Raw genomic sequence first — 22,917 nt, forward strand, 5'->3', positions numbered from 1 at the left:
CAGAAATAATTTTGTGATCTGCAATAAATGACAAATAAATGACATTAAAAAAATATATATGTTTGTGTAGATGGGTACCAGAGGAGGCTGCTGAGGGGAGGACGGCTCATAATAATGGCTGGAACGGAGCGAATGGAATGGAATCAACCCATGTTTGATGTATTTGGTACTGTTCCACTGATTCCGCTCCAGCTATTCGCATGAGCCCGTCCTCCCCAATTAAAGTGACACCAACCTCCTGTGATAGGTACAGTACTGAATGTCATTATTCAATCAAAGGCGTGTTTGTTGACAAGTGCATTGCACTTGACTTTTAAAGATAATTTACACTGTAGCCGACATCCAAGATGAAATATTTACTACAGAACCAACATAAGACAAAAAAAGTAAAGAATGACTAAAACTGAACGACTAAAAAGCAGCCAGAGGAAAAGCAAAACTGACAACATGCCTTTTAATATCTTTTAAATATGTCCACAGTTTCGAGCCCCCTCAGGCTCTCTGGCAGGCTATTCCAGAGGCTGGGGGCATAGTAACTAAAGGCTGCCTCTCCATGCCTCTTGGTCCTAGGCTTCAGGATAGTTAAAAGGCCAGTGCCAGAGGACCTGAGGGACCTACTGGGTACATAACTTAAAAGCATGTCTGACATATTGGGGTGCACAATCGTGGATTGATTTAAAATCCAATAGAAGAATCTTCAAATGAATTCTAAAACTCACAGGCAGCCAGTGTAGGGACCTTAAAACCGGTGTACTGTTTGCTCACTGGATGAGTCTCTCTTTATCAGCCTGAGAGAGAAATGGCTGCACCTTGGAAATGTTCCTCAGGTGGTAAAAAGCATTCCTAATGTGTGATTAGAAATGTATAATTAAAATCAAATAAAATTGTATTTGTCACATGTGCCGAATACAACAGGTGTAGACCTTACAGTGAAATGCTTACTTACAAGCCCTTAACCAACAATGCAGTTTTAAGAAAATAACTAACAAAAAGTAAGAGATAAGAATAACAAGTAATTAAAGAGCAGCAGTAAATAACAATGGCAGGGCTATATACAGGGGGTACCGGTAAAGAGTCAATGTGGAGGCTATATACAGAGTATTACGGTACAGAGTCAATGTGGAGGCTATATACAGGGGGTACCGGTAAAGAGTCAATGTGGAGGCTATATACAGAGTATTACGGTACAGAGTCAATGTGGAGGCTATATACAGGGGGTACCGGTAAAGAGTCAATGTGGAGGCTATATACAGAGTATTACGGTACAGAGTCAATGTGGAGGCTATATACAGGGGGTACCGGTACAGAGTCAATGTGGAGGCTATATACAGGGTGTTACGGTACAGAGTCAATGTGGAGGCTATATACAGGGGGTACCGGTACAGAGTCAATGTGGAGGCTATATACAGGGTATTACGGTACAGAGTCAATGTGGAGGCTATATACAGGGGGTACCGGTACAGAGTCAATGTGGAGGCTATATACAGGGGGTACCGGTACAGAGTCAATGCGCGGGGACACCGGTGTCGTGGTAATTGAGTTAATTATGTACATGTAGGTAGAGTTATTAAAGTGACTGTGCATAGATAATAACAGAGAGTAGCAGCAGTGTAGAAGGGGGGGGGGGGGGCAATGCAAATAGTCTGGGTAGCCATTTGATTAGCTGTTCAGGAGTCTTATAACTTGGGGGTAGAAGCTGTTTAGAAGCCTCTTGGACCTAGACTTGGTGCTACGGTACCGCTTGCCAAGCGGTAGCAGAGAGAACAGTCTGTGACTAGGGTGGCTGGAGTCTTTGACCATTTTTAGGGCTTTCCTCTGACACCGCCTGGTATTGAGGTCCTGGATGGCAGGAAGCTTGGCCCCGGTGATGTACTGGGCCGTACGCACTACCCTCTGTAGTGCCTTGTGGTCTGAGGCCGAGCAGTTGCCATACCAGGCAGTGATGCAACCCGTCAGGATGCTCTCAATGGTGCAGCTGTAAAACCTTTTCAGGATCTGAGGACCCATGCCAGATCTTTTCAGTCTCATGAGGGGGAATAGGTTTTGTCGTGCCCTCTTCACGACTGTCTTGGTGTGCTTGGACCATGTTAGTTTGTTGGTGATGTGGACGCCAAGGAACTTGAAGCTCTCAACCTGCTCCACTACAGCCCCGTCGATGAGAATGGGGGCGTACTCGGTCCTGCTTTTCCTGTAGTCCACAATCATCTCCTTTGTCTTGATCACGTTGAGAGAGAGGTTGTTGTCCAGGCACCACACGTTCAGGTCTCTGACCTCCTCCCTATAGACTGTCTCATCGTTGTCGGTGATCAGGCCTACCACTGTTGTGTCATCAGCAAACTTAACGATGGTGTTGGAGTTGTGTCTGGCCGTGCAGTCATGAGTGAACAGGGAGTACAGGAGGGGACTGAGCACGGAATCTAAAATAACCCACCTCTCCAGTCTGTCCAGAACGATCACATGGTCAACAGTGTCGAATGCAGCACTTAAATCCAATAGTACAAGGACAGAGAGCTGTTATCTCTGTTTTGATCATTTACCATTTTAACTAAGGCTGTCTCTGTGCTGTGGTGGGCACGAAAACCAAAAATACAGTTCATCTGTTTGAAAACCAATTTCTCCAGAATTTTGCATAAGAATGGAAGGTTGGAGATTGTCAGAAAATTGTTAACAGCTGAAGAATCTATATTACTTTTCTTCAGAAGGGGTTTCACCATAACAGTTTTTAGTGCAGTGGGGAAAGTGACTGTGAACAGGGAGTGATTAACAATAGCTTGCACTTCTTCAGATATGAAATTAAAAACTGTTTTGGAGAAGGTGGTGAGGATAGAATCGAGAAGGCAGGTAGAAGGCTTAAATTGTGATATAACTTTCCTGAGCATATCTGTGTCAATAAATCCATAGTGCCTTTGTGTGTTAGACTAGGGACCATATCATCAAACTTCTCATCAGATCTTAAATACTGAAGTATGCCGCACACTCATCATATTTAGACTTGGAAGAAAGTTCACATAGGTTTGAGGAGGTAGAATTTATGAGTTTATGTGCGAGTGTATGCTAAATGACCGCCCCCCAAAACTGTTTGCTTAACGACCCCCCCCCCCCCCCCCCTCCAAAAAAACCCAATGAGGCCATCAATGGTTGAGAAGAGCACTCTCAAATTATTCTGATTAATAGTGATTAAGTTAGAAAAATGAACCTGTCTGGCATTTCTAATTGTCTTGTTATACAGTATATGCCAAGTTGCTTTTAGAATATCATAATGGCAACTTTTACTTTCTCCACTTCCGCTCTGCCATTCTGCAATTTCTCTAACCGCTCTTACACCAAAACGGCATCATCACCATGTTCACAATCACACAGTATCATTCCAACCTCATAGTGTGGAAATGTACATTAACTAATTAAAAAAATATTTATATGTTTGTACTGGGGCTTTAAAATTGCTACATTTGCTCTAAGCCCCATGGCAAAATGTGTAGAATTGCAAGAAATTAACTTTAACACTCAAAAATGTCTCTCCACCATCGACGGAGGCCACTAAAATGTTTTGCCGCAAGGTGGGGGGCCCCTCAACCAAATCTCTCTTAGGGCCCCCAAAAGACCCTGATTGTCTTCATAAGTGAATGCTGTCCCTGGGTAAACTGGTGATATTAACCCTTTAGATTGAACCCTATTGCTATTTTAAACCTTATCATTAACACCCTATACTGCATTCAACTGACCTGCACCATCTTCCTAATCTTCTTTCTTGACCCTCTAGTCTCTATTCACTCATTCATTGGTAATACTCACTTAGACATAATTGGCTTTTGTCTTTTGGCGGCTGAGAATGTTGATAGCAAATTCCGGGAATCTTTCAACTGGGATCGCTGGAAAACCTGAACATTTTTGGGGAAAGTTATTGGAATTTTAAGCGTAATAAATTGAAAGACGTAAACTTACGATGATACAAATCAAAGAAGCAGAATATCTTTGACTTCACAATAGATGTTTATTCAAGACTATACATGTTTTGATCACATTGGCATGTGAAAGACAGATATTTTAGGCAATTGTTGAATACAAAAATACATTCAAGTAAATTAAGGACTAAATTATTTACCCCCTTAATGTGACAGACAATGTATATTTTATATAGATTTAAAAAAAACTAATATCAGAAATGATAATCTAATGCAGCTTGCAGTAAACTCAGAGAAGATCTCATGTTGTCTATTCTCTCAGAGACATGGTTAAGATCTAAGTGAGACCCAAATGGGACCCTATTCCCATTATAGTGCACTACTTTTTACCAGGGCCCATACGGAGTAGTGCACTACTTTTGTCTACGTCCCATGGGGAGTAGTGCACTACTTTTGACCAGGGCCCATAGGGGTAGTGTACTATATAGGGAATAGGGTGCCATTTGGTACACATATGTGGTTAAGAGGTTAAGATCTAGAGAGATACAAGATACACATTATAAAAAACAATATATGATAATCTCTTTACCAGTGTATGAATAAACGCAGAACAAAACAATGCTTACATAACACATCCTTTTAAGTTATTGTGCTAAAATCAAAGTGTCAGTCTGTGAAAATGCACTCCCTTCCCCATGGCCCTATCCCTTGGATGTTTACAGATCTGCAGGAAGTTCCACAACTAAACCTCTTATACCTATCCAGACAAGGGTTACAGAATTACCGTGACTTTACTAAAATTCCCAGGTTTTCCAGAAATCCTGGTTGGACTATTGCAGATGTCCTGCTTATTCCCTCCTGATTCCATGAATCTCCAATCAGGATTTCCTGATTCCATGAATCTCCAACCAGGATTTCCTGATTCCATGAATCTCCAAACAGGATTTCCTGATTCCATGAATCTCCAAACAGTATTTCCTGATTCCATGAATCTCCAAACAGGATTTCCTGATTCCATGAATCTCCAAACAGGATTTCCTGATTCCATGAATCTCCAAACAGGATTTCTGGAAAACCTGAACATTTTGGGAACATTACCAGAATTTTACAACCCTAATCCAGACCCTTCAGATTTGTAAACATCAAAATGGGATTTGGGTAGGGAGCAATTAAGATGGTCTTGTCTGAAGTGTCCATCTTCACCCCTAACTCTAATCCTCACCATCCCACCCCCACCATCCCAAAGTGAGTCAAAAACAGGAAAAGAGTAGCAAAGAAGCCTCATACATTATGTAGGTAGTAGTGCAAAGGCTGTATACAGTATGTATTAATGTATATTTAACTGAACCTCTCCTAATTAATGAGTTTCAACGAACCGTGAGGAAATGCAGTCCATTACATTCTGAAGACAAGAAAATATGTGCAACTATATTGCATGTACACAATTAACATTGTTTTTTTTTGCCAGATGAGTTTGAATTCCATTTCTTTTTTAAAACAGAGCTCAATCAAGCTAAATAGATACAGTATATTTAGTTTTTTTTTTTTTACCTTTAACAATATACTCTTTCTACTTTCTACAGACATGGAAGAAAGGCTCTTAGCATGACAACTTGAAGCTTAGCAAATGTATTTCCTAAAGCTACACTTCACATAAGACTGCTCCCCATTATTACAGATAACTGTTCCTCTAGACGTCTTGTACACGTTTTAAAATGTTAAACTTACAGCTAATATAGCATTGCTCTAGTGGATATTTTAAAATGTTAAACCTACAGCTAATATAGCATTGCTCTAGTGGATATTTTAAAATGTTAAACCTACAGCTAATATAGCATTGCTCTAGTGGATAATTTTTAACTTTAAACCTGTCGAACTGCTTTGCTTTATCTTGGCCAGGTCGCAGTTGTAAATGAGAACTTGTTCTCAACTGGCCTACCTGGTTAAATAAAGGTGAAAAAAAAAAGAAAAAAAACCCCAGCTAATATAGCTTTGATCTAGTGGTTGTTTGTGGTAGATTTTTTAAACTTTAAACCTACAGCTAATATAGCTTTGCTCCAGTGGTTGTTTGTGGTAGATTTTTTAAACTTTAAACCTACAGCTAATATAGCTTTGATCTAGTGGTTGTTTGTGGTAGATTTTTTAAACTTTAAACCTACAGCTAATATAGCTTTGATCTAGTGGTTGTTTGTGGTAGATTTTTTAAACTTTAAACCTACAGCTAATATAGCTTTGATCTAGTGGTTGTTTGTGGTAGATTTTTTAAACTTTAAACCTACAGCTAATATAGCTTTGATCTAGTGGTTGTTTGTGGTAGATTTTTTAAACTTTAAACCTACAGCTAATATAGCTTTGATCTAGTGGTTGTTTGTGGTAGATTTTTTAAACTTTAAACCTACAGCTAATATAGCTTTGATCTAGTGGTTGTTTGTGGTAGATTTTTTAAACTTTAAACCTACAGCTAATATAGCTTTGATCTAGTGGTTGTTTGTGGTAGATTTTTTAAACTTTAAACCTACAGCTAATATAGCTTTGATCTAGTGGTTGTTTGTGGTAGATTTTTTAAACTTTAAACCTACAGCTAATATAGCTTTGCTCCAGTGGTTGTTTCTGGTAGATCTTGTGCTTTTCCCCTGTGGTTGTTTTTTTCGTCGGAGGACTTACTCCTCTTCTTCATCACCTCTTCAGAGTCTCCACAGAGTCCTTCATCGCTGGCGGCCTGGAGGCTGTCGAAGGTCCCCTGTCTCTCCCCATTGGTCCTCAGGGTCTTCTCCTGCCTTCTCCTCCTCTTACACTGTTCTGTACAGCGGTCCAGGCAGCTGAACGTACATCTAGTGTCGGTGGTGCAGGCGTACATCCCCACGGGCACCGCCAGCACCATGGCGCACACAATCACGATAATATGGATGAGCTTCTCCCGTTGTTCCAGCTGACTGATGTCACTTCCTGTTACAAACACGATGCACTGGCCGGCGTGGGGCATCTGGTTCTTCAGCGTTACACACGCCTCGTATTTAGTAACCGGTAGGAGGTCATTGACCGAATAGGTGTTGATGCCCGGCCCGATGTATGTCAACTCCTTTTTGTCAGAGTGGTATTTCCCCAAGTGGATGGTGAACCAGGTCTCTGCAGGGTTGTCCGTCGCAGCGTACCACTCCAGAGTAATGCCGTAGACCGTCTGCTTGGAGATGCGGATGTCAATGTAGACGTTCTCGTCGGCTGAGGCCAGGGGGAACGGGGGTAGAGACATGGCGGCACCGCCGGTGGAGGAGGCGTTGAAAGACTTGATGTTGATCAGGACACTGACGGAGGAGTTGCCTATGAAGTTGTTGGCGAAGCAGGTGTAGACGCCTCGGTCCGCCAGGTGAAGGGATGGGATGACCAGCTGAGATCTGATGGTCTCATCGTCCACACGGGTCTCTGAGACTGGAGAGAAAGGAGAATTATGTTACAACTTAATCAACAAGGTTGGATAAAAATCAACATATTGTACATGTATAATATGCAGTACTGTTTATGTAATTTGTTGCATTAGGCATTATTGTTGAGTTTGCCTACAAGAAAGGCTGTGTCATACACTGTTCCAAGCAATCTATAAACACCAATAGCCTACCAAACACTCTTTTAATCTATAAACACCAATAGCCTACCAAACACTCTTTTAATCTATAAACACCAATAGCCTACCAAACACTCTTTTAATCTATAAACACCAATAGCCTACCAAACACTCTTTTAATCTATAAACACCAATAGCCTACCAAACACTCTTTTAATCTATAAACACCAATAGCCTACCAAACACTCTTTTAATCTATAAACACCAATAGCCTACCAAACACTCTTTAATCTATAAACACCAATAGCCTACCAAACACTATTTTAATCTATAAACACCAATAGCCTACCAAACACTCTTTTATCTATAAACACCAATAGCCTACCAAACACTATTTTAATCTATAAACACCAATAGCCTACCAAACACTATTTTAATCTATAAACACCAATAGCCTACCAAACACTCTTTTAATCTATAAACACCAATAGTCTACCAAACACTCTTTTATCTATAAACACCAATAGCCTACCAAACACTCTTTTAATCTATAAACACCAATAGCCTACCAAACACTATTTTAATCTATAAACACCAATAGCCTACCAACCACTCTTTTAATCTAGAAACACCAATAGCCTACCAAACACTCTTTAATCTATAAACACCAATAGCCTACCAAACACTCTTTAATCTATAAACACCAATAGCCTACCAAACACTCTTTTAATCTAGAAACACCAATAGCCTACCAAACACTCTTTAATCTATAAACACCAATAGCCTACCAAACACTCTTTTATCTATAAACACCAATAGCCTACCAAACACTATTTTTATCTATAAACACCAATAGCCTACCAAACACTCTTTTAATCTATAAACACCAATAGCCTACCAAACACTCTTTTATCTATAAACACCAATAGCCTACCAAACACTATTTTAATCTATAAACACCAATAGCCTACCAAACACTCTTTTATCTATAAACACCAATAGCCTACCAAACACTCTTTTAATCTATAAACACCAATAGCCTACCAAACACTCTTTAATCTATAAACACCAATAGCCTACCAAACACTCTTTTATCTATAAACACCAATAGCCTACCAAACACTCTTTTATCTATAAACACCAATAGCCTACCAAACACTCTTTTAATCTATAAACACCAATAGCCTACCAAACACTATTTTAATCTATAAACACCAATAGCCTACCAAACACTCTTTTATCTATAAACACCAATAGCCTACCAAACACTCTTTTAATCTATAAACACCAATAGCCTACCAAACACTCTTTTAATCTATAAACACCAATAGCCTACCAAACACACTTTTAATCTATAAACACCAATAGCCTACCAAACACTCTTTTATCTATAAACACCAATAGCCTACCAAACACTCTTTAATCTAGAAACACCAATAGCCTACCAAACACTCTTTTAATCTACAAACACCAATAGCCTACCAAACACTCTTTAATCTATAAACACCAATAGCCTACCAAACACACTTTTAATCTATAAACACCAATAGTCAAATGAATGTATGAAATACACATGCTTTAGCCTACTTGTCTTAGATCCTGCCATCAAAGTGGTGTAGCTTACAATAAACTATGAGTGACTGACATATGATATTAGTCACTGGTAAATACCTCACCCACCGCAGCAAAGTCACAGCAATCTAATGGATGATAGTCTAGAAATTGCAATGAAATAAAACCTTACCAGTAAATCCCCTTCTAATCTTCAGGCTGTACGACCAGTGGATGGCGGGGTCAGGCCTGGCTTTGACTAAGCACTGGAGGGTTACATTGTCCCCCAGCGACACCGTCATGTTGGTTTCTGAGGCGGAGGCCTCAGGCTTCATACATGTTTTCAAACCGACTTCGTGGAAGAACTTTCCCGCCCTGGAACTGGGGCCTGTGCACATCAGGTACGAGTTCATCAGAATTAGAGGTGGACTAACACTTTTGATAAACTCAACGAAACCTTTGAGGCGGCAGTCACACAGCCAAGGGTTGTCGTGCAGAGCCAAAACAACGTTGGCCTCTCCACTGCCGGGCTCTTTACCTCCTTTTCTCTCCTGAGTGTTGAGGAGAGGCCAGTTGAGGAAGACATCCCTGGATATGACAGTAAGCTGATTGAAGGATAAGTCTAAATAGGTCAGGCCTGGAAGTTGTCTCAGGGCAGATTCCGGGAGCACGTCTAGTCGGTTATGTTTCAGGTCCAAAATCTTCAGGTTCGGCGTATCCTGGAACGCTGTCCATGGGACTGAACGCAGCTTGTTCCCCTGGAGGCGTAGTTCCGTTAGATTCGTCAGCCCCTCCAGACTCTTGATGTTCATTAGGGTGATGTCGTTGAAATTCAACCATAGAGACACCAAGGCACTAACTTTAGAGAAGGAGCCACGGGGTAATTCGGTCAGATGAGAATTCTCTATTCGAATTTTACTGAAATCATTTGGAACATGGTCTGGGATTCGTCCCATAGCTGTTTCCATGCAAAGTAGGGATCTACAATTAAACAGAAACATTTCCAGTTATGTAAGTACGGTTAGAGTTATAATTTAATGTTTAAATAAAATAAATAAAAACGAGGTTATTTATGTTCTCTTAAAGTAAGTTATCTCTCCACATTGTCCATTGTTAAAACCAGTTCTGGAAAAAAAAACACCATTGTGTTTAGCAATTGGCTAAACTCGATCAGTCAATATGGCCACTGCATAACATACTGACACGGCAAAGAAACTCGGTACAAAACTAGTTAGCCTACAAAATAATTGACAACAAACAATTTACCTTCCCAAGTTGTCATTTGTGCAAGAGCAGCCGGGTAAACAAGATGTTGATCCAGGAGTAACTCGACAGAATAGCAAAGCTAGAGCTAAAAGTGAATCCAATGTGGCGGACATATTCCTGTATCATGTGAAGTATTTGAGCAGGGCATCTCCACCGGGACGGACCGTACAGGTAAAGCTATTACTTTAATCTTCCTTGTGACGCAATTTCTTAAGACCCCAAAGGACGTGATAAACACACCGGAAGTTTGTATTTTTAGCAATGAGCCTCATTGACTGACTGTCGAAACGTGCTGCTCCTCAACATATGTTCACTAATCCCTGTGAATTAATGGGAAGGTTTTCAGGAATAATGCGACTTGCTATTGAATATGTACTGACAGTGACCTGACCAAATTTTTTTTGAAATAGATTATCAGGGAACATACTATGCAATCTATAGATTAGTCCTACTACAAACCAGCTGAGAAAATGGCACCATCTACCCAACGCCTATTATTTGTATACTGCATGAAACAAAGGATCACAAAAAAAAAGAGCTCGCAGTGCCTTATTAATTGAGGAACGTTGGAAGAGGTCTTCAGACATACATAGTCTGCAGATGATAGTGTACAAAGTAAAGGACTACAGTGACCATGACAAGGAAACAAGTTGTACACCAAACGAACAGTGGTGTAAGGTACTTAAGTAAAAAATACTGGAAAGTACTACTTAAGTCGTTTTTTGGGGGTATCTGTACTTTACTATTTATATTTTTGTCAGCTTTTACTATTACTGCACTACATTCCTAAGGAAAATGATGTGCTTTTTACTCCATACATTTTCCCTGACACCCAAAAGTACTCGATACATTTTGAATGCTTAGCAGGACAGGAAAATAGTCTAATTCACACACTTATCAAGAGAACATCGCTGGTCACCCCTACTGCCTCTGATCTGGCAGACTCACTAAACAGAGAACATCGCTGGTCATCTCTACTGCCTCTGATCTGGTGGACTCACTAAACACATACTTCGCATGTAAATGATGTCTGAGTGTTGGAGTGTTCCCCTGGCTATCTGTAAATAAAATGGCGCCATCTGGTTTGCTTAATTTAAGGAATTTTAAATAATTAATACTTGTACTTTTACTTTTGATACTTAAGTATATTTAGAACCAAATACTTTTAGACTTTTACTCAAGTAGTATTTTACTAGGTCACTTTTCCTTGAGTAAAAGGTATCTATACTTTTACTCAAGTATGACAATTGGGTACTTTTTCCAACACTGCAAAGAAACATATCACGTGGCACTATCCATGGTGCTGATCGCAACCAATGATTTATGTAATACATTAGATGACTGACAGGGGGCGCTGTTTTGTAGCCACAGAGTTTAAACAGACGTATTTTTATGTGGATTTTTGTATTACGCTAGTTAGATGTCCGTCCTAGACATTGACTCTAGGGGGTTAAAGTATTGTTTTTAAGAGAGTACCAACATCACTGTCCCCACTACAACAAAAATGTATTAAATACATTTGCTCCCGAGTGGTGCAGCGGTCAAAGGCACTGCATCTCAGTGCAAGAGGCGTCACTGCAGACACCCTGGTTGGAAACAAGGCTGCATCACATCCGGCTGTGATTGGGAGTCCCATAGGGCGGGCACAATTGGCCCAGCGTTGTCCGGGTTTGGCTGGGGTAGGCCGTCATTGTAAATAAGAATTTGTTCTTAACTGACTTGCCTAGTTAAATAAAAAAAATATATAAAAAAACATTGTCCTTGAAATATTTCATTTAAATACTGAAGAATTCTGTTAATTTCTATGGATGGTTGAGCCTTCTGAGGAGTACCAATATGGCTGACCGGTGGCTTCAAAGCCTCTCATTGGCCAATACCAGAGTATGTGAGTGGCGCTAGAACGGTGCGAGGAGTGGAGCGTGCCCAATTTGACTGGAGCGTGGAGCGAGTTTCCCAAAGGCTGGAGCGCTGGCCTTCTCGCCCGCTCCAATTTCGCTCCAGTAGCGCACCAGTAGCGCTCCCTTCAAGAGCTCACGGTATGCCCGGATCAGCATGCATTTGTAGTCTACTTGTGTGCTGCTATAGCCCCTTGCTTTTGCTACTGTCAGGGAGTTTGCTAAATATTTGAATTGCCTAAAGAAAAAAAATGTGTCTTATGACGAAAATGCTGTTACAGAGCAGGTAAGGATTTAAGAGGACACACACATTTATATAAAAGTATTTATTTTGTCATACGTTTAGACATACACATCAGATCATAGATACATATTACAAAATATAGAGTGTTAGCTTTGATTGGACAGTAAAACTGGCACATTAACATATATGGTAAATACACAGAAGTATAAAATATCACTAGAGATGAGTTCTGCTTCAACAATACTTTACAAATACTTTATTTTATCAAATAACAACTGTGCCAGAATTCTGAGGTCAGATTCATTTCAGAATAACTCATTACTCTTCCTCCTTGCAAAACTTAATTAAGAACATGGGTTTAATGTATTCTAGTAGAATGGGCCATTTAGAGTTCCTTATTCCATTCAGAATCTGGGAATCTTCCACACAGAATTTCTGTAAAACCTGGGAATTTTGGAAAAGTTAAATACTGCCCTTAAAAGTGCATAACAAATACAAAATGTTTCTTTGCAGATCAGAAATAATTTATGAAAAAAAATATATATACAAGAATAAAAATGTTTCTTATTACAGTTTACCAGGTCAAGGGTTGCCTGTATTCCCATAATCACAGTTACGTCAACATTTATTTATCTAACTCACATATTCACCACACATGTTTTTTTTCCAAAGGCAAGAGTGTCAATGCAACTAGCCTTTTGTTTCTGTCTCTGAGCAGTTTCACTCATGCTACTGTCAACTACTGGCTGAAATCATACAAAACCTTAATAACAAATATTAAGTTCTGCTTGGAAAGGACAGACTTTCTCTGCCCTCTAAAGGCTTGAGGCCATTATTTGGTATCAACAAAAGTACTCGTTAGGCGGTCCCTCAGTCCTACAAATGGCCTCGGAGTCCACACTGGACCTAGCAGAGAGCAGTTTGTTGGACTCGTCTGGCTGTTGCCTGGCAAGGTACTCCCCCTCCATCCCCTTAGGCTTCTGTCCCGGGGAGAGGGTCTCGAATGTCACATATGATTCTTGGATATCTTTGGATTTCCTCCCCAGTAGCTTTTTACAGCGCTTCTTGAGCGCCCCGCAGCAGACGATCAGTGTCAGGGGGACAGCGATCACACAGGCCACCGTGATCACCACCACGTTAATGAGCTTCTGGGTGCCGCTTGCGCTGGCTGCCTCATCCGTTGAGAAGATTACACACTGCTCCTTTTTAGGGATCAGGCCTTTGACGCAGACGCAGGCGATGTACTTTGTCCTTGGCACAAGGCCCTCAATAGTGATCCGGTTCTTTCCCGCAGCAACGTTGATCCTCCGCATGTCCCTCTCGCCGAACACGGCGTACAGGACGCTGAACTCGGTGGTGTTCTTGGCCGCCGGGGCCCGCCAGTTCAGGGAGACGGTGTGGTCGGTGTCCCCGATTATCTTCACCGAACGCACCACCCGTTTCTCCGGCGGTGCCGGCGCCTGTAAAGAAGAGGCGTTGGCTGCCAGGTTGCTAAGGACCTCCTTTTCAACTTCCTGCATCACCGTCTCCGTGATGGGAGGACCGGGCGTCTGTCCGTCAGCCACGCTGTTTGAGATATCGTAGCTCTCGATATCATACTTTCCTGTAAAACCGCCCGGTCCTGGTGGTTCGATGATGGGTGTGGTTGCCGTGGTGGTTGGTGGAGGTATGTATTTTGCAACAAGTTTATCCTGGTAGGCAGCTTTCCCAAACCCACCGGTTTTCCGTCCCCTTTGTTTTCTAGTCTTGGAGCTGCCACCTTGTTCCTCATTTTTAAAGGAGTCTGTGATAACTAGGGAGATGATGGCATCTGCAGTACCCACGAAGTTGGTCGCTTTGCAGATGTATTTCCCAGAGTCCCTGTAAGAGACAGCACGCACACTCAGGATGGACCAAATGATTCCCTCCTTTGAAACTTCTTCCTGAACTATCAAAGAAATACGAAGAAAAAGGGGTTAGATCGATTAGTGAAAAGAAATTAGGCCATCCATCTGTAATCTAAGAAATCAGTCCATCCATTTGTAATCCAATCTATTTCAGCTTCTGACTGTACAGTGCCAAAAATAGATTTCCTACTTATTTTAGGAAATAGGCAGACATGTATGCCCTGGTCCCAGATCAACTTGTGCTGTCTTGCCAACTACGCCAAGCATGACCATAAGAGTTTCCAAGAGAGCACAAACAGATCTGGGACTAGGCTAAGACCTGCCATGACTGGAGCAGGTTTAGCCAAACTAACTGTTTTGTGTTACCCTTCATCCATTTTTTACATATGTACTGTAGCTACTGCTTGTTCTTGGCTGTATATCTATTTGTTACACATTAAATAAATTCAATCAATAAATCAATGGAACTCACCAGTGCCGTTCATCTGTTTACCGTCTGCCCGGGTCCAGGACAGCTCTGGTACTGGGACTCCAATTGTCCCACAGCGCAGCAGGACATTGCTCCCCAGGGAGCTCCTGACCCGGGCCACAGCCGTGTGGACACGGGGCTCCTGGCACTTCTGGAGCTCCGTCTCACTGAACAGCACCCCCGACAGGCTCTCTGGGGCCGCGCAGCGCAGCCTGGTGTCGATCAGAGTCACGGATGATGATGGAGACTTCTGGAACTGGACCACGTCATAGAGCCGGCAGTCGCACAGCCACGGGTTGTCATGGAGACCTACATCAACGAAGAAAATCTTTTTTTTTTGTTTGTTTAGCAGATGCTCTTATCCAGAGCGACTTAAGAGTCAGTACATTCAACTAAAGTGGGTAAATTAACAACAATGGTAGCTAAACAAATGTAAAATAAAACAACATCACTTTTAGCATGGCAATAGATAAGACAGATATGCTTTTTGGTCTTAATGTTTTTGCTCTGTCTGAACTATGACCATGTGTTATGTGTATACAATGGCAGTTTAGCAAAAAAGTAATTGAAAGTAGAAGTAATCATGCTAGTTTGAAGTGAGACTAGTTAATGTAGTCTCAATTAACACTACAGTACGGCTACCTTTACTATAATTAGAGTAATCCTTATACTACTCCCAAATGCTGATGCTGTCTCCTCCAACTGTCCATGTAATGCTATGTAACACACCACAGGTACTCATGAAATGCATGTTGGGATAAAACCACCTTGACAAGCAATTTTGTAGATAGCATAGTTGTTTTAAAAAAAAAAAACTTTTCCTGTGTATCAATTTCATGTCATTTAAGGCTTCTATTTCATCCTGGCTTGCAAACCAAATGGGATTCCCTCTAGGTAAATAAAGATAGCTTTAATTGGAATTGACTGATTAATTAATTGCTTAATTGGTTGTTTAGATCCTTACCTAGAATATATTTGGAACTTTCCCCATCTCCTTGAGATGGTTTCACAGATAACCACATAGAGAGAACCTCAGGAGGAACCATGGCCAGGCTGTTGCTAGATAAGTCCAGGTAGGTCAGGTTCTTGATATAGATGGTCGCATCGGCCGGGATCGACGATATCTTATTATTATGCAGGTCCAGTAGCCTCAGGTCGGGCATATCAGTCAGAGATTCCCAGGGGAAAGAGGTGAGCGCGTTCCCTTCCAGTCTCAGCTCATCCAGACTTCTCAGCCCACGGAAGCTGTCTACATTCAAAGAGTTCAGAGAATTGAAAGACATCCAGAGAAATTCCAGACTGTTGAGGTAGTGAAAGGTTTCGCTGGAGATCCTTGTGATGGCAGTCTTCTCGATCCGCAGTTTTGAGGTGTCTGTAGGAAAGTTGGGTGGGACCAGAGTGATCTCTGGGTCATTGCAAAGGACACTCCTAGATAGATGGAAAGAAAGGTAAACACGGGTTAGTGAATGTCACTGTATAACCTATTGTAACAGGTTTATTTAGATAATTCAACTGTATTACGAGGTTGACTCAATTAACCATGGCCTTGTATGTGTTCATGACATAGTATAGCTTGACAATTAATGCATAAAAAAAAATCACACTAAATATTTTATTTGCTCTATTTTTAATCGCTAGTTTTTTCGCTTATTTTATCCCTCTGGGTCTAAACGTGGTGAATACACCAGGATCAATGAAGGGCGGTAGGTAGCCTAGTGGTTAGCGTGTTGGGCCAGTAACCAAAAGTTTGCTGGATCGAATTCCTTTGCTGACAAGGTAAAAATCTGTCATTCTGTCCCAGAACAAGGCAGCTAACCCACTGTTCATAGGCCGTCATTGTAAATAAGAATTTGTTCATAACTGATTTGCCAAGTTAAAATAAAAAATGAAAGGGAATTAGAGCAGCGCAAATTAATTCTCAGACCCATATAAACAAAAAAAGAGTGGAAGGGAAGCTGGCTTTACCTGCATATTCCGCCCCAGTACCACACAACATAAAAAAATAATATAGAAGTTGTTGACGTTAAGATTTTAATTAGTTGTAATAACTGCATTGGTCTTACCTTGCTTTGGATCCGTCCGATAGTTTGTGAAAGAAACAGCAACATTGAAACGGACACGTGCTGCATACACACCGTCCGAGGCAAAGTAATGCCAAGTAGAAACACAGACTAAAACCTTGAACCATTTTCTCTCCGAAACTTCACTGTCAAATATACTATCAAACTAAATTACAAGATAGTTTGAATTAAAAAAGTACTGTTTATTTTGTTCTTCCCGAGCCTGCGATGCATCATGTGTGTGTGTCCTGCTATCTCAGTATCCCATATTGGTCTGAACGTAGTTCCCGAAGCCTGAGATAAAAAAGAACGGAGAGATTAGTGGAAAGGAATTGGGTTATTTTCATTTACGCGATTATTGCCTCCTGGCAGTTGATAAACGAGCTGTGTAGTTTTGCTTATATTTATATGCAGAGTAAAACACTTCCCTATAGTTGGGGTTTATTATAGAGATGGGGGGGACCATTAGTTTAAATGCAGAGTAAAACACTTCCCTATAGTTGGGGTTTATTATAGAGATGGGGGGGGGGGGGGGGGGGGACCATTAGTTTAAATGCAGAGTAAAACACTTCCCTATAGTTGGGGTTTATTATAGAGATGGGAGTGGACCATTAGTTTATATACAGAGTAAAACACTTCCCTATAGTTGGGGTTTATTATAGAGATGGGAGTGGACCATTAGTTTATATGCAGAGTAAAACACTTCCCTATAGTTGGGGTTTATTATAGAGATGGGGGGGGGCCATTAGTTTAAATGCAGAGTAAAACACTTCCCTATAGTTGGGGTTTATTATAGAGATGGGGGGGACCATTAGTTTAAATGCAGAGTAAAACACTTCCCTATAGTTGGGGTTTATTATAGAGATGGGAGTGGACCATTAGTTTATATGCAGAGTAAAACACTTCCCTATAGTTGGGGTTTATTATAGAGATGGGAGGGGACCATTAGTTTATATGCAGAGTAAAACACTTCCCTATAGTTGGGGTTTATTATAGAGATGGGAGGGGACCATTAGTTTTGGTGGTTCATTTACTTTTATAAAAGCACTGTATGTATTTTCTTGAATGTGACAATGTAAGTTAAGTGCAAAAGGAAGCTATTATTTTTTCAAACATAATTATTGCCATAGTGTGTCATTAAAATGTTGCATACCATGATTTTGACATAGAACTCGTTATTTCTTACATTTTTGAAACTTTGTGCACTATTTTCAGGCTAAATAGCTATTAACAAAGTCACACCGATTAAAGATATCCACCAGTATTATCAAAACCCATAACAGTAGCAGCCTCCTTTCCCCCAATGCACTGTGGGGTACAGTGTTCTAGACCCCAGTGGGACCCTACATAACATGGAACACACCACTAGATGGCAGCTAAGAGTAATAGAAAACAATCCATCCATTTGATTTGTAAACTTTCTTAACCTGTATATTTTGGTGAGTCAGGGTCAGGGTTCTAGAGTCAGAGTAAGAGTTATAGAGTCAAAGTCAGGGTTCTAGAGTCAGAGTAAGAGTTCTAGAGTCAAAGTCAGGGTTCTAGAGTCAGAGTTCTAGAGTCAGAGTAAGCGGTCTAGAGTCAAAGTCAGGATTCTAGAGTCAGAGTTCTAGAGTCAAAGTCAGGATTCTAGAGTCAGAGTAAGAGTTCTAGTGTCAAAGTCAGGGTTCTAGAGTCAGAGTCAGGGTTCTAGAGTCAGAGTAAGGGTTCTACACAAGGGCTTCTGACGGTTTCAACATTCTATGACTATGCTTCTTCATCCACTTAATGGTTATAGCCCCTAGTTCCTGTAGGTCTGGACATCTATTAGTCTGCAAAACTACTGATCCCTCCTCATGACACACTTTCCATCTGTGAGAGTGGTTTAGTGTGAGTACACAGTCTGTCCCCGGTCTCTGTTCGGAAACTGATGTAACATGCATCCCGAAATAGTACCCTATCCCCTATATAGTGCACTACTTTTGACCAGGACCCATAGGGTAGTAATGCACTATATAGGGAATAGGGTGCCGTTTGGGACCGGCCCATAAACAGCCAGGTGCAGACAAAAGCTTTAAAGACTTCAAGCGAATTTGCGACCAGGAGGCAAATCCCAGCCCCCAAACAACTATGTGTCTTTAATCCAGTCATCTATCTATGGCCCTTATTAATACATCTTAAACCCACTTTCATTCTGAAGGGGTTTTCTAGCACATGAAATAAACCTCCTCCACTTACATGTATTAACTGGGCTCTAAGTTGTGTGTGTGTGTGTGTGTGTGTGTGTGTGTGTGTGTGTGTGTGTGTGTGTGTGTGTGTGTGTGTGTGTGTGTGTGTGTGTGTGTCCTAAGTAATGTGAATTGGTATTTATAAAGAGGGCTGCCTTCTGCTTTAGAAATAAACTACAGTCTAGGGGCTGACAGATCGAGGAATAAGTTGAGCTTTGAAATGTTAAACAATTGTGTGTTATTCAATGTCTAAAGTCCAAACTAAGGCAGCTGGACTTACATCAACAGTGCAATCTTTGTTTTATTGCTACATCAACAGATTATGACGGTAGGTGAAATGAACTATGTCCCAATAGGCAACACAGGCCCACTACACAAGCGGTAGAATTGATTAAAATCCATATCGGAATCTGTGGGTGTTGTTTCCCATGACAATAAAGGTGGGGTCTTTGATTACAATGTAATATTACTCATCCAGTTTATGTGGGATTCAAATTCTACCCTATTCCCTATGTAGTGAACTACCGGTCCTGGTCGCTGGTCAAGAGTAGTGAACTACCGGTCCTGGTCGCTGGTCAAGAGTAGTGTACTACTGGTCCTGGTCGCTGGTCAAGAGTAGTGTACTACTGGTCCTGGTCCCTGGTCAAGAGTAGTGAAGTACTGGTCCTGGTCCCTGGTCAAGAGTAGTGAACTACTGGTCCTGGTCCCTGGTCAAGAGTAGTGAACTACTGGTCCTGGTCCCTGGTCAAGAGTAGTGAACTACTGGTCCTGGTCGCTGGTCAAGAGTAGTGAACTACTGGTCCTGGTCGCTGGTCAAGAGTAGTGAACTACTGGTCCTGGTCCCTGGTCAAGAGTAGTGAACTACTGGTCCTGGTCCCTGGTCAAGAGCAGTGAACTACTGGTCCTGCTCGCTGGTCAAGAGTAGTGAACTACTGGTCCTGGTCCCTGGTCAAGAGTAGTGAACTACTGGTCCTGGTCGCTGGTCAAGAGTAGTGAACTACTGGTCCTGGTCCCTGGTCAAGAGTAGTGAACTACTGGTCCTGGTCGCTGGTCAAGAGTAGTGAACTACTGGTCCTGGTCGCTGGTCAAGAGTAGTGAACTACTGGTCCTGGTCCCTGGTCAAGAGTAGTGCAGTAAATAGGGAATAGGGTGTCATTTGGGACTCTCTGAGTGACGCCAGCAAGCTCTATTGTTTAAGTCTTTACTGTTGTTACAAGACCCCCTAGGACCATCTCTAGGCTATCCCAAGGCTTTGGGATCTATGAATGAAGTATGAACCTGGGACCATCTCTAGGCTATCCAAGGCTTTGGGATCTATGGATGAAGTATGAACCTGGGACCATCTCTAGGCTATCCAAGGCTTTGGGATCTATGGATGAAGGATGAAACTGAGCTAATGTATCACATACCAACTCAAAGAGCCTAGTCATAATGCCATCGAATGCTTTGACCCATATCCACTGCTCAAAAAAATAAAGGGAACACTTAAACAACACAATGTAACTCCAAGTCAATCACACTTCTGTGAAATCAAACTGTCCACTTAGGAAGCAACACTGATTGACAATACATTTCACATGCTGTTGTGCAAATGGAATAGACAACAGGTGGAAATTATAGGCAATTAGCAAGGCACCCCCAATAAAGGAGTGGTTCTGCAGGTGGGGACCACAGATCACTTCTCAGTTCCTATGCTTCCTGGCTGATGTTTTGGTCACTTTTGAATGCTGGCGGTGCTTTCACTCTAGTGGTAGCATGAGACGGAGTCTAGAACCCACACAAGTGGCTCAGGTAGTGCAGCTCATCCAGGATGGCACATCAATGCGAGCTGTGGCAAGAAGGTTTGCTGTGTCTGTCAGCGTAGTGTCCAGAGCATGGAGGCGCTACCAGGAGACAGGCCAGTACATCAGGAGACGTGGAGGAGGCTGTAGGAGGGCAACAACCCAGCAGCAGGACCGCTACCTCCGCCTTTGTGCAAGGAGGAGCAGGAGAAGCACTGCCAGAGCCCTGCAAAATGACCTCCAGCAGGCCACAAATGTGCATGTGTCTGCTCAAACGGTCAGAAACAGACACCATAAGGGTGGTATGAGGGCCCGACGTCCACAGGTGGGGGTTGTGCTTACAGCCCAAGACCATGCAGGACGTTTGGCATTTGCCAGAGAACACAAAGATTGGCAAATTCGCCACTGGCGCCCTGTGCTCTTCCCAGATGAAAGCAGGTTCACACTGAGCACGTGACAGATGTGACAGAGTCTGGAGAGCCGTGGAGAACGTTCTGCTGCCTGCAACATCCTCCAGCATGACCGGTTTGGCGGTGGGTCAGTCATGGTGTGAGGTGGCATTTCTTTGGGGGGCCGCACAGCCCTCCATGTGCTCGCCAGAGGTAGCCTGACTGCCATTAGGTACCGAGATGAGATCCTCAGACCCCTTGTGAGACCATATGCTGGTGCGGTTGGCCCTGGGTTCCTCCTAATGCAAGACAATGCTAGACCTCATGTGGCTGGAGTGTGTCAGCAGTTCCTGCAAGAGGAAGGCATTGATGCTATGGACTGGCCCGCCCGTTCCCCAGACCTGAATCCAATTGAGCACATCTGGGACATCATGTCTCGCTCCATCCACCAACGCCACGTTGCACCACAGACTGTCCAGGAATTGGCGGATGCTTTAGTCCAGGTCTGGGAGGAGATCCCTCAGGAGACCATCCGCCACCTCATCAGGAGCATGCCCAGGCATTGTAGGGAGGTCATACAGGCACGTGGAGGCCACACACACTACTGAGCCTCATTTTGACTTGTTTTAAGGACATTACATCAAAGTTGGATCAGCCTGTAGTGTGGTTTTCCACTTTAATTTTGAGTGTGACTCCAAATCCAGACCTCCATGGGTTGATAAATTGGATTTCCATTGATTATTTTTGTGTGATTTTGTTGTCAGCACATTCAACTATGTAAAGAAAAAAGTATTTAAATAAGATTATTACTTTCATTCAGATCTAGGATGTGTTGTTTAAGTGTTCCCTTTATTTTTTTGAGCAGTATATATATATATATATATATTGATATTGAATTTGTAAATGGTAAAATTACATAGAGATATCAGTTGATATCTGTTTTCTCCATCTAGATGTACTGTACTTGGCATTAACACTGAAGTAGACAATGAATATATACTATAGTGTCATGGTCTGGAGCTCCCTGTATGACAATATGGTGTTGACTGTGACTGCTGTGTCTGTTCTGATTCTTGGTGTTCATTTTTGTGTTGTGTATATCTTTTTTTATTATACAAAATGTCTTAATGACAATAAATGTGTAACCAATATCCTGTGTACAGGTTGGGGTGACTTAGAGACATCGCTCACAGAGTTACGTTCATGGAAGTCAGATTTGATTTCACCCACCAAGTTTAGCCAGACTGAAGGATTGTTAAATGTAAACATGTTGCGTTGTGAAAATGGTGAAACCAATAATGCACTGGACAAGGGTCTCTCAGTCCATTCAATATGCTTTGTCAGCTTCCAGCTAGCACTTACAGTTACTGTAGGTCTATGTTTACGATGTCATGGATGGTGAAGGCAGCAGGTAAAGATGTAGGCTCTTAATTTGATCACTCTTTTGTTGCTGAGAATTTTCCTGCATAGAAGGAAATTCAAACTTGTAGTGTATTCGAGGTTTAAAAAGGCTTGTAAAGTTTGTAATTTCTACTTTAAAATGTCAGATTTGATTAGCCCTATCGAAAAAATATATCAACCCCTACATAACAATGTCCATTAATTATAATCCACATAATAAATCACGTTTCCTGTTGGTGCTGGATCATTTTCCTGCCATTGCAAACTGGCTCAAACTAAGATCATACATCTGTAGGCCTACCTATCGATA

The 22,917-nt window shown here is 41.8% G+C and overlaps 2 protein-coding genes across 2 annotated transcripts; both read right to left on the reverse strand.

Annotated features, from left to right (window-relative positions):
* Nucleotides 1–4,146: 4,146 nt before the first annotated feature.
* LOC106578843 (leucine-rich repeat, immunoglobulin-like domain and transmembrane domain-containing protein 2) lies at nt 4,147–9,993 on the reverse strand. The gene is made up of 2 exons (XM_014158047.3): nt 9,206–9,993; nt 4,147–7,328 (listed from the first exon to the last, which is right to left on the reverse strand). The coding sequence occupies exons 1-2, from the start codon at nt 9,978–9,980 to the stop codon at nt 6,484–6,486; spliced, it is 1,620 nt and encodes a 539-aa protein (XP_014013522.2). The 5' UTR covers nt 9,981–9,993; the 3' UTR covers nt 4,147–6,483.
* Nucleotides 9,994–12,548: 2,555 nt separating this feature from the next.
* LOC106578842 (leucine-rich repeat, immunoglobulin-like domain and transmembrane domain-containing protein 1) lies at nt 12,549–17,117 on the reverse strand. The gene is made up of 4 exons (XM_014158046.3): nt 16,836–17,117; nt 15,737–16,200; nt 14,776–15,081; nt 12,549–14,344 (listed from the first exon to the last, which is right to left on the reverse strand). Exons 1-4 carry the CDS (start codon nt 16,958–16,960, stop codon nt 13,260–13,262), a joined length of 1,980 nt encoding a protein of 659 aa, XP_014013521.2. The 5' UTR covers nt 16,961–17,117; the 3' UTR covers nt 12,549–13,259.
* Nucleotides 17,118–22,917: the final 5,800 nt, after the last annotated feature.

This window comes from Salmo salar, chromosome 19, assembly GCF_965601325.2.
Source record: "Salmo salar chromosome 19, fSalSal1, whole genome shotgun sequence".
Classification (NCBI taxonomy): domain Eukaryota; kingdom Metazoa; phylum Chordata; class Actinopteri; order Salmoniformes; family Salmonidae; genus Salmo; species Salmo salar.

Excerpts from the sequence above, each read along its gene's own strand:
- LOC106578843 (XM_014158047.3), bottom strand. The coding sequence starts at position 9,980 with ATGGAAACAGCTATGGGACGAATCCCAGACCATGTTCCAAATGATTTC. Across the intron at positions 7,329-9,205 it reads GATTAGAAGGGGATTTACTG|TCTCAGAGACCCGTGTGGAC; the intron begins GTAAGGTTTTAT and ends CTTTCTCTCCAG.
- LOC106578842 (XM_014158046.3), bottom strand. The coding sequence starts at position 16,960 with ATGGTTCAAGGTTTTAGTCTGTGTTTCTACTTGGCATTACTTTGCCTC. Across the intron at positions 16,201-16,835 it reads TCGGACGGATCCAAAGCAAG|GAGTGTCCTTTGCAATGACC; the intron begins GTAAGACCAATG and ends CCATCTATCTAG. Across the intron at positions 14,345-14,775 it reads TAAACAGATGAACGGCACTG|TTCAGGAAGAAGTTTCAAAG; the intron begins GTGAGTTCCATT and ends TTTCTTTGATAG.